General features: G+C 44.4%; 1 protein-coding gene across 1 annotated transcript; it reads right to left on the reverse strand.

Annotated features, from left to right (window-relative positions):
- Positions 1-9,216: 9,216 nt before the first annotated feature.
- SF3B5 (splicing factor 3b subunit 5) lies at positions 9,217-9,897 on the reverse strand. Its single transcript, XM_065680487.1, has one exon. The coding sequence runs from the start codon at positions 9,845-9,847 to the stop codon at positions 9,587-9,589; it is 261 nt and encodes an 86-aa protein (XP_065536559.1). The 5' UTR covers positions 9,848-9,897; the 3' UTR covers positions 9,217-9,586.
- Between the last annotated feature and the right edge of the window lie 2,123 nt (positions 9,898-12,020).

Here is a 12,020-nt window from a genome sequence, read left to right on the forward strand (position 1 = left end):
GATGAGAGTTACCACCACAGAGCAGCTGCTCTGGTCACCCAGTTTCAGTAGAAGGTTCACACATGGGGAAGGTGCCAACACCTCATTCCCTCTGCAACCTCCAGGAACAGGATCTACATGAATTTGCTCCAAAGATATCTGAACCCAAACTTCTATCCTGTAAAAGAGGACCATGAACAAGGGATGTTCTGAGTCAAACACTCCCGCATCGTGAAGGAAGGCAGCTTATTTGTCCTCCCAAACTACAGCTAAGGAAAGCTGAGGGAGATGTTGATTTTAGTCAAGTACTGTTCAGTAAGAAGTCTTGTCCTGAGCACATCCATAAGGCAGCTGGACACAGCTAGCCAGCTTCCAGTTATCTACCTAAACACTGGAGTGGATGGACTTAAGCAACATTGTGCATCTAAGCAGAAAGCCATGAGAAAGCTTCTTTTTTTGCAGCCCATTGCTGTGCAGCACTCTAGTAACACTGAAGACAACATCAGCCGTTCTTGTTGCTCTGTGATAGCCTCACAGAGAATTGATTCAGGATCAATATCTGAGACACTTGTCCTGAGGTACTGTGGGATTTGGGTCAGTGCTACCCAAAAGGCTTCTTTCTACTGCAGCATAATGATTGCAGTTGACAATTTAACACCTCATAGACTCATAGGATGGTTAGGGTTGGAAAGGACATTAAGATCAAGTTCCAATCCCCCTGCACTCTCCACTACAAGGCAGCAGTGGTTTGGGTGCCAGAGAAAACCTTTTTGAGAGCTTGCATGACCCCAAGATTACCAAGAGGTGCACAGAGCCCAGGATCATGATCCAGCATGCAGGAATCAGGTTGACCGTCTCCTGGTGCGCAGGTATGCAAGGACTGTGCTCCGTGCCTGCTGGGACCAGGGCAGAAACATGAGACAAATGCTCCCTTCTATCCTATTCCTTAGCTTTCCAGTAATCCCGAAGAAAGCAACATCTCCAGGGACACAATGATTCTTGCTCTTGATACAAGGGTTCTGGACTTTGATGTGTTTCAGGTGATGATATTTTGGCTTAATTAGATTGCGACAGGGACCAGACAGGCTGGGACCATTAAGACTCCAGAGATTGAGGTTTTATGGCCTGGGGAGCTGTCATGCTGATCCAGAAGGATTTCCTCTGCAAAACGGCAGGAAAAAAGATATTTCATTCAAGCCCTGAAATCCAAAGGATTTAGTGAAAATTCTGCCAGTTCTAGCTCACTCACAAGACATTAAGCTCCACCTTCTGGTGAATGGCTACACTGCAGGAAGAGACACCGCTCTCGGTTAAAAACCAGTGGAAAGTTTTCAAGCCAATAGAATTCGAGTAGGAAAGTACCTTAACTACACTTCAAATATCTCATAAAAATGCACTGATCTTCCTCAAAGTGTCGACAGAACATTTTTAAAAGGCATCGTAGTGTTTTATATCAAGTGGTTTTATTATCATAGACAGAAAATCTGTTGGGTCAGAAGGGACCTTAAAACTCACCTAGTTCCAACCCCCCTGCTATGGGCAAGGTCACCTTCCACTAGACCAGACTGCTTCAAGCCCTGCCGAACCTGGCCTTGAACACTGCCAAGGATGTGGCAGCCACAGCTTCTCTTGTCAACCTGTTCCAGCGTCACCACTCTCATAGTGAAGATTTTTTTCCTAATGTCTAATTTAAATCTACCTTCTGTCAGCTTAAAGCCATACCACTTGTCCTATCGCCGCATGCCCATCTAAAAAGTCCCACTTCAGATCTCCTGTAGGTCCCTTTAGGCACTGGAAGGCTGCTGCAAGGTCTCCCTGGAGCCTTTTCTTCTCCAAGCTGAGAACTCCCAACCCTTTCAGCCTGCTTTCATAGGAGAGGTGCTCCAGCACTCTTGTCATCTCTGTGCTGGGGGCTCCACAGCTGGACACAGTACTCCAGGTGGAGTCCCATCAGAGCAGAGTGAGAGAATCACCTCTGTCGACCTGCTGGACACGCTTCTTTTGATGCAGCCCAGCATACAGTTGGCTTTCTGGGATGCAGTCACACATTGCTGGCTCCTGTTGAGCTTCTCATCAACCAACACCTCCAAGTCTTTCCCCTTAGGGCTACTGATGTTGGATTCCATTTTCTTCTATTGGTATAAACTGCAATAACATTCTCCTCTTGGTATAAACTGTGTAAAATTAACTTTATGTTTCAACCATCCCTAATCAGAACTATTTGGAATGCCTTTCTGCAACAAAACCTTTCACTGTTTTGTTTTTTCGTCTCACTGAAGTGAACAAAAGCACACATTGAAATGCTAAAGCTTCTCTGAGGACAGGGGATGCTCGCCAGGGAACACCCCAGAGCCTTGAAGTTTTGTGTTGCTCATGGCCAACCACTTCCCTTTTCTGCACACTGCAGCAAGTGCAGAAACCATCAAATATGGCTAATGTGGGGGTCCCCAGCTTGTTGACAATGCCTGTGTCACCAACTTCCTCCCTTAGGTGCTGTTCTGCAAAGACATAGTGCTCCCTCTCCCCATCCTCAGCATAAATGAAAACCCATGCTGAGGTAAAAGAATTCCTTTCAGCTAACCAGCTTCAGTCATTTCCTCATTGACACCTTCTGACTCCCAGAAATATGTGATCTTTCCCATGCTGCAGCCCACCTACGAGCAGTACATGGGGAAGGAGGTGACTCTCTAAAACTGTACCTCCCTCGTTGGAGAAGCTGGAAGATGTGAGCAAATGAGTCAGGGTGCTGCAAGGAGCTGAAAGATGCTCCTGTGCTCCAGGAAATGACACAGCCCCATGGGACTGGTTTACATCCAAGCAGATGCTGCATAGAATCATAGTATCAGCTACGCTGGAAAAGACCTTTAAGATCATCAAGTCCAACCTTTCCCCTAGAAAATGCATCTGTGGCATGATACTACAGATACCAAGCCCCGTATGGAGCACGAACTGTGCTGGGAGCCTGACTGCAGGATTTGGGATGCTCTCCAGGGGCACCACAAGCACAAAAAGCAATTACAGCTATCCACTGTTCACCCAGCTAAGTCCCCCAAAAGAAGCCAGCCCTCTGCATCCTAGCATGGGCACCCACAGCTGGCAAAGTGCCTGGCCTTCCTCCTCTCACAGCCACGTTCCCCACCAGAGAGGCAGCTGCCAGCTACCTGCTGGGGCAGGAGAGGCATGTTCCGGTGTGATACAATGCATCAGCAGGTGACTACCAACTGCAGTGCATCGTGCCAGTAGCCAACCTCACAACGACGTCATGTGGATTTAACACCACCTGGAATGGGAAAGACTCCAGTATCATGGGAAAGCTGCTTGGAGTTACTGTTCCCCATCTGGACTGCTTTTATAAACGCCATGTATGGCACTTTGCTATTTACTCTAGCCACAGTGACTGTGGGGGAGAATTCAGTCTGGAAGTTCTCCAGTCCAGATTTGTATCTCAAAATGTGTATATATCAAACTAATTTGGAGCTGCAGTCTTTCCCACATTATTCCACTGGGCAGCTGACACAAGTCAGTTGCTCACTGACAACCTAAAACAGAGCAATTATTCATAAGCTAATGGGCTTTACCAAAGTAAGATTAATCTTCTCCTCAAGCATCACTGGAGAAGGAAACTGAGGTATTGGCACCAGGAAGAACTGCTGCATGGCCTGTAAGTCAAGCAGTAGCAAAACACTGCTGTTGCTGTGGGTGGTGTGTCACACAGTGACTGCTTAGAGGGGAAAGCAGAGACAGAAGACTGAGTAAGGGGGGGGATACAGTGGTCTACAATGAGACTACACCAAGGCCAACATTCAGTGCTGCAACACTGGCTGCGACAGTCCAGTGATGCAAGGGAAGTGCCTCCAAGCAAAGAGGCAGAAGGCCTTGATTTTGACACTGAAGTAGGGACTTGCAACAGGCACGAGCTACATAGCAGCAGATGCGTTCTCACAGTTAAATTTACCGCAAGTAACTTGCTCTCAAATCCTTGTCTTCAGTTTATTTATTGCATGAAAAGAGCATCTGCAGAGAGTGATAGCCAGGAAAAGGCATTTTACATTTATTTTCTTTGTGTAGAAAAGGCCTGAAGTTGTCTGCTCAGCTTTGCCAAGAAAAATGCTGTTCCTGGTTCATGACGTTAGCTTTTTTGGTAGTGTCCTTGGAGGAGTGGTAGGAAAAAGATAAGCTTTCTGCAAAAGGATTATGGCTAACTGCCATACGGGCAGCAAAAGGAAAGAAATCTCTTCCTCTAAGAATTCTTAAACACTGTAATCGCTCAACCCTACAGCCCTTCACCTCCTAATTTCCTAGTAAACATACATCATGTCCAAAAGATAATGCCATAACACAGTCCTCATACATTGCTGACCCCAGTTCAATTTCCCTCTGCTGGTGCTGGTAGTGTCCCTGGTGAGGTGCATGTGTTCAGGGAGCGATGCTTCAATTTGTTTTCAGAGTTTTAAGTTTAGCTTTTCATTGTCTCATCTGCACTATGCTTCATATTTTAAAGGGAAGAGCAGCTCAGAGTGATACCTTTGGCACGATGAGGCCCATGTTCTGGAGCTCTCAACCACAAGATCTTAGCTCCAGCTAAGATGGCAAAAGCTGGATAAAACCCAGGTCTGCATGACTAACAGACTGAAATTCCATGTGCCCTGTTTGTGTTGGTAAATCCTAGTCTGCAAGAGAGCAAAGCCTTGTAGGGCTAGCCTGTGGCCCTGTACTGCCCCTAGTCTTGACCTTCCACCAAGACAGTCATCCTATGCAGCTGCTGAGGTCCCACAGGCCTAGTTGCCTTCTTGATGAGCATATGCATCATCTCTTTCCCTTAAAGCCTCATCATAAACAAACAGTCAAAATACTGGGAATAAAATCACAAAGCAGAGCATTGGGAAAGATGTCTGCCAAAGCGCTCGCTCACTCCAGCTTCCCAGGGTCATCCCAGGACAGCTGCAGTTAGCTCCGTAGTGCAACAAGTTAAACTGCTCACAGATTTGTCTTGTAAATAGCTGCTTCAGAACCAGTATCTTGGAAGGAAAACATTTTAATAAGCAACAAAAAGAAGCATATAGCTCCTTAAACATTTGTATGAAGGCCTATTGCAGCTCCTTGGCAAAGTCCCAAAGCCCTGGTGTGGGTGCAAGCCATTTTCCCAGCCTCTGGATGGGTCTGTACACTTTCAGGGCAGCCCATGGAGGCCGTGCTCAACCAAGTCTGACCCAGTGAAACCTTGCAATGTCCAGCTGCATGCTTTGAAAGGTGCCTCAAAGATACAGTTGAGTAGTTGTAGGTGACACAGTGAGTTTAGCTGTTCTTGTTACAGGCATCCCTTAAACCAATGTCAACACCGGTCCAATAATGCCAAAGACACCCTCAAGCTTTTTAATACATGAAGTAATGAAGCTGCATAGCATGTCACTCAAGATGTCCAAGTGGGAAGTGATTTATAACAGTAGTACCCCATCAGCAGTAATCATAAAGCACAATAATTTACTATTCTCCATTCATCAGCATCATACATTTGTTTTTTTCAATATTTATACCAGATAGGACATACAATACAAATGCTCCAGAGTTCAGACAATCCTGCATCAGCCTGGTTATTCTCAGTCTGTCCCCAGCAGTTCACCATTCAGTTGTGCCAGTGCCATGTGTGGTCAAGCTATAAATGTGATGAGAGAAATCAGACATAAAATGTCACCTCAGGGCTTGGTAGGATGGTTACAAACTCTAACTTTGCAAGTTTAATCTTAACACTCTTTCAGCAACATGATTTATTACACTGCAGCCCCACAAGCACCATTACCCAAGAGGCATCAGACTATGAAGTACTTCTAAGCTAGCTGTGCCACAGAAGAAAACATGGGTTTAATTATGCCCTGCATGAACCTAAGTAAATGCTGTTGTAATTGACCTGTTCAATAATTCTGATTCCACCTCAAAAATGGATATTTTTTTTCCAACTGTGCTGAGGCTCCCATACTACTCTATTCACCCATGGTGCATAAAAGCTATAATGCATGTCTTGAACCTTACACTGGAAAAAGTAAGTATTTCTGGCTATTGGGAAGTTTTCATTTTTAGAAGTATCCATCTATTTTTTTTTTTTTTCAGAGAAAACTTGCATGACAGAATGCAATTCTATTCATGATCTGCGCCTCCAGTTGAACAGCAGCTGCATTTGCTGCCCTCTGGTGTAGCACAAGAAGAAAAAAACACTTAGAATGAAAAGTAACTAGAATATAGAAAACAAGCAAGCTGCGGAGATTTCTTAATATATTAAACAATTAGCAAACCTCACACTTATGCTACGTGTTGTAAAAGATAGCCATTACTAAGAGAACGGTAACAAACATAATTAAAGGTGGCAGTGCACTTCTCCAGTAATATTTTCTGGCTTAAGCATAGCCCATTTATAAGTAAAATAAGCCATCTTAGCATGAAGCTTTGCATGGGTTTTTTTTGAAAGAGTCAAGCTTGGTTCTTCTTCTCTTCAATCATGTATAATTAAGGCACCAGAAGCAAACCTTTCTCCTTCCACCTGCCATCCACTTACTTCTCACTGCATTCATAAATCCTAGACAACCTAGCATCGGTTCAGTATCCTATTTTTAGCTAAACAGTCATTAAATAATATATATATAATATCCATTAGAAACTTTTTAATTAAAAATGCATGTATGTTCTACTCTACAGAGAATTTACAAAGACATGTTAACTACCAGAACACAAGCAGGTGAAATTCCTTCTTACCAAATACAATGCACATCACATTGGAAATAGCTCGTATTTCTCATACTTCACACTATGAGAAATTAAGCTACAGAAACTCAGGAAAATGAGCCAGAGATCACAGTGGGAAGCCCAATTAAAGCCATACTGCTTGGATGTGAAAGAACATCATGCAGATATACAGCAAATTTTTAAACAAACAGTACCCTTCATCTTTTAATCAGGATGGAGGTAAAAAAGATGTATCCCAGTAGGACAGGTAACCCTATTCTTACGATGCTTTACTCTCCCCAATACCAAGAAGAGCCCACTGCCTTCACTGGTTTTAAAAATGCTTTGGGATTTAAGAAAAATACCATAGCCCAGAAACACACTCTTCAGTGTCTCCCATTTGTCTTCAAGTTTATCTTGAACTCTCAGGAATTCTAACTTTGCTCTGGTTTTCTACATTTCTTAAGGAAGTGTTTGCAATATCTCACAAATATTACTTAGTACAGGCACTTCTAAAAACCTTTTTCAGCCACACTAAAACAGAGGCGTACACTTAACCAGGATTCAAGTGAGTACATGTGATAGAACCAGCAAGTTTACTCAGCATGTAACCGACCCACCTCTGAATGCTGTTTGCGCTATATAATGGCCTGCAAGGGGACATCTTTACTTTTGTGTCATACATTTGTTGCTCACATTCTAAAATGTATCGAGAACACCCATTGATAAGAGTTAACTGTAGCAGCTTAGTCTCAAAGAAATCTTACTTAAAATGTTTTTAAGTTCTAACTTACACAGGAGTGGATTAAGTTGCAGTTTCTCCCTTTCGTGTTAAGAGATTCAAGACTCATCTTCACAGAACTTTGCAAACTCAGTTTCCAACCTGTTACAGAAGCATCTGTACCCTCACCCCAGCTCTTCCAGTTCCCGAGTTCCAGCACTGAGGCTCAAGCTCTTTTGCCACCAGTGAAGCAACCCTGACATTGATGTCCGTTCCACATACCAACTGCCTGTTGGCTGCCAGCAAGCAAGATACCTTCCAGAACTACTTTTGGGCAAGGAAAGAGTAATTGATGCTTCTGTTCTTTTTCAAAGACAGAATAGCTATGGTATGTGTAAGGCAAGCAGCTGGACTAGCAGCTTTCCCGGTGGGACTCCCCCATGCCACCCTTTTTCACTGAGCATGTTGCCTATTCCTACCAGAAAAAAGACAAGTTTCTAAGATTTGATCCTGAAGCAGACTTCTACTAACTGTAATAGGAAACATTCTTGATTTACAAAGAATTTACTCAATTTTTGCAGGCATGCATTGCACACCTCCTAGTAAGTGCCTGAACTCAAGTTAGGGAAAAACTTTCAGCCACGTTCCTCAGTACGTGAGGAACCGATGAGCTCCAAATCACCTGCGTGAGCTTGCATGAGAAGTGAAAACCAAACAAATTGCCTTCATTTAGTGAAAATTGCAGTAGTTCCTCACAAAACTTGCAGGTAACATTTATTTAGGACCACTTCACACACACACCGTCCCCCCACCTTAATATGTGCAACAAAACTGGAAAAATGCTATCTCTGAATTCTTCAGAATACAGATGTACTGACTTTAACGTGGCACTAGGAGCCTGTGCACTTTTTATTACTTTATCATATTATCACAAATAGCTGGGTTTTGTAAGACACAACAGTGCTTTGAGACGAGGAAAAAAAAAAAAAAAAATCATCGGTAAGGTTGCGTTCAGTCTTAACAGGATCAGAAAACACTGAACTCTCATGTGAGAAAAAGAATCCACACCAAAACCACAGCCACCCAGAGCTACAACGATCCATGTAAGAAATCAGAGTACTTAAGTTTCTCCAAGCAACAGATCTCTACGCTTTACTCTTCCCATTCATTAGAACTGAGATTTTGAAGTGAATAAGCCTATTTTAAGTGACAAAAGTCAACACAGTTCATTGTGCAGTCTAAGACTCTTTCACCTTAAAGCATTTTACTTTGAAGTAGCAGTAACCATTTTACTGTGAAGTAACAGGGAGTAACCATTATGTTCCTGTTCCATATTAACAGTGCCTAACCCATTAATACACTTGTTTAATGTAGGAAAAAAAAACCAAAAAACAAACCACTACATGACTACAAAACACTAGTAAAAAAAAAAAAAAAAAAGGTAGCTAAGTTGGATCACAGAGAATCAAAGTTTGGAAAACACAAGTACAGGAAAGAGGAAGATGAGGCAAGAAAAAGGTATTTAAAGAGAAGCCATTTTGGCGTTTTGAAGCACTAGAGTGACTGACTTGTGCTGTACCACAAATCACCACGCAAAATAAACAACAAATCAAACTCTTCCCTCGTCAGCAGGGATCCTCAAAACACAGCTCCGGCAAGCAAGCACCGGCCAGTCCCGCTGGGAAAATGCCACCCGTTATCTGAGCTTGGCACCTCGGATGGTTTTATAAACGCTTAATGCCGCTTAACCAGCGCTCCTTACAGAACAAGTACCTCTTATTAGCCGATTATCAAACAAAACATTAGAAATGCCCAGTAAGATTTATTATTTTCCATTCCTAAAAGATCCGAACAATGGTACACGTAAGAGCTGAAGCTGTCCAGAAGCCCGCGTTCTGCGAGGCCTCTCCCGTGAGAGGCCTCCGAGAGCACACCGCACTGGAGCAGAGGGACCACGAGGCCTAGGAGTCAGTCTCCAGAGCTCCCTTTTGCTCCCTGGGGCGGCTCCTGGGTCCTTCCGGCGGGCGTAACGGCAGCCTCGCGTTGCCGGGCTCGGTCTCAGCGGGCGGGCAGGCGAGCTCAGCGCAGTCCCGATGCCGCCGCTCGCTCCGGCCCACCCGTCCCTAAGGCACAGCGCCCGGGGGCTGGAGCCGGGAGGCGGCCCGGGGCGGGCTACGACTCGTCGGGCTTGTCGGCGGGCGGCCCGCAGGGCTGCAGCATCTTCTCCATGAGGTTGAAGCGGACGCGCGCCTTGCTCTCGTTCTCGGCGATGGCGAAGTAGTTGAGCAGGTCGAAGTGGCCCATGTAGGAGCAGTACGAGTCCCGGTGCTGGTTCACCAGCCACTCCCACTTGGTGGTGTCGGCGTGGCCCGTCCCGATGTACTTGGACTGCAGGTGCTCCAGCTGGCTGTGGATAGTGTACCGGTCCGTCATGGCGGCGGCGGCTGCAAGGGGCTCAACAAAGCCGCGCCGCGAAATGGCGAGCGGAAGCGGCGCCCACGGACCTTTTCCGGCCGCCGCGCCAGGCCGCTGGGCGGGACATGGCGCCCCGCAGAGCATGATGGGAGTTGTAGGCTTCCCGCGAGCCTTCTCCGCCGGAGGTGGGCCGTGGCGCGGTTAGATGTTTATGCGCTCTGTAATAAAACCATTTACTGCTAGTTTCATTGTATGAATAGACTCATTCAGTAGCAAGACGAATGGCAGTTGTAACCCCAGGTCGGTATCTGTGACACACAGTTATTTTAAAGCATGTACTTGACGATTAGCGGCTAGTTCATGATCTTGTCTTCTCAGGACAGTACAAGGCTCAGTTAAGCATCAGGCTCAAGCCTCAAGTTAAAGCCTCAAGTTATTTTGTAAAGCAAAGATATCACAGAATGGTTGGGGTTGGAAGGGACCTCTGGAGATCATCTAGGCCAACTCCCCTGCCAAGGCAGCGCCATATGGATTTGGTGTGGTACGTGCTGCTTAATTCACCTGAGAATCAAAGGGGCATGCGCTGTTAAACCTGGCTACAGAACACCTAGGTAATGGGTCATGGGGGGCAGCATCAGAGAGTCTCCAGAAAACAGGGAAGCAAAACCCCACGGCTCACGCTTCAGGGCACAGCTTACCCCAGCTCCTGACACTGCCTCTGCACAAACTGATCTCAGTCTGACTCATAAACAAAGGGAGGCAGGAAGTCTGGCCCTAAAGAAAGAAAAACCAGGAAAACAGCCGGGAGGTGCCAAGAGCATCCCAACACTCACTTTTGTCTCCCCTTTGCTTGGTTGGAAGGCAATGCAGCACTTTCTATGGTAGCTCTTGTGCAAAAAGACCATGTAGAGAAAGGCCAAAGAGGTGCTTAGCATTTGTACTTTGGTAAGGTTACTTCTGCCAAATGTAGCTGAGGAAAGTACTGTAGTTCCCATCTCTGTTCCTTTGTGGTGCAGAGCTCTTAGTTACTTTTCCCCCAGGCAGGCTTTGCAACTGAGCAGGGTCAAGGGATTTAAGCCACAATTAAGTATTTCTCTTAAAAAAGATTTTTGGTCAGGGCAGGTAGTATTTTACGTGAATGTTAAACTCATAAGCAGATAAGAACCCCACAGAAATTATAAATTGCGTTGCCTATCTTCTTTGGTGAAAGTGGAGCTTGAAATAAATTTTATCATCCATTAAATGAATAGTGTTTCTTCTCCAGCTCTATTCCAGAGCTTACATAATGTTAAGTTTAAAATGCATGAAATGATTCACGCTTTCATATGATAGTAATGTTTTTAACTACTTCTTTTAAAATAGGAAACAAACATTGCCATAAATTTTCCAACGGGACACTGAGCTGTTTCTTCCTGTCCTTGTAAACACCCTGTAGTCAAAAGAAACCCACGTAAATTTTCTGTGAAAACCCAGATGATTTTAAGCCCCTTGTTTAAAAGGGTCTTATAAAACCAAGGCCACAGAAAACAAAGTCAAAACAATGTCCTGAATTGTCCTCACCCGTTAGTGCAAAGAATTAAACGAGAACTATGATTTATTATTATTGTTATTATTATGTTTAAGAAGATCTGTTGAGTCATTGCTATCAAGGCTTACTCAGCAGGAAGCAGTTTACACAGCTGGATAAAGCAATTGCATTCTGTGGTTGCTTCCAGAGAGACCAAGAGACAAAAAACAACCAACCAAACCAATGCACACAACTCCTCAGGAGTTCCTGTATATGCTGGTATATAGAAAGACAAAAAAAAAAAAAGGCATAATCTGAACATGGGAAGGGTTTAATTTCTTTTTTAAATGATATCTTTATAAAGAGTGGGATGGTTTGAAGTATGATAACTTTTGACGGATGTTCAGAGTACCAGACAAACTGACCAATAATAGGAAGAAAAAATAGGTAGTAAAATTACCAGCCAACAGGCAACCAGCGAACATTTGCGAGTAATTACCTGACTTCAGGTTTCACTTGAAAAATACAAAGTTTCAGCTACTAGCTCTGAAGAATTATATTCAGTTATGTTCACTTTATCTTCATCTCTCCTTCCACACAAAAATAAAATCTATTTCTGGTCTTTGTTTTTCTTGTTAGATCAGTGCAAAATGGATGCCTGCACTTGGGCACTTGCATTTCAAG

The sequence above is a fragment of the Lathamus discolor genome, chromosome 5 (assembly GCF_037157495.1).
Source record: "Lathamus discolor isolate bLatDis1 chromosome 5, bLatDis1.hap1, whole genome shotgun sequence".
NCBI lineage: Eukaryota > Metazoa > Chordata > Aves > Psittaciformes > Psittacidae > Lathamus > Lathamus discolor.

Excerpts from the sequence above, each read along its gene's own strand:
- SF3B5 (XM_065680487.1), bottom strand. The coding sequence starts at position 9,847 with ATGACGGACCGGTACACTATCCACAGCCAGCTGGAGCACCTGCAGTCC.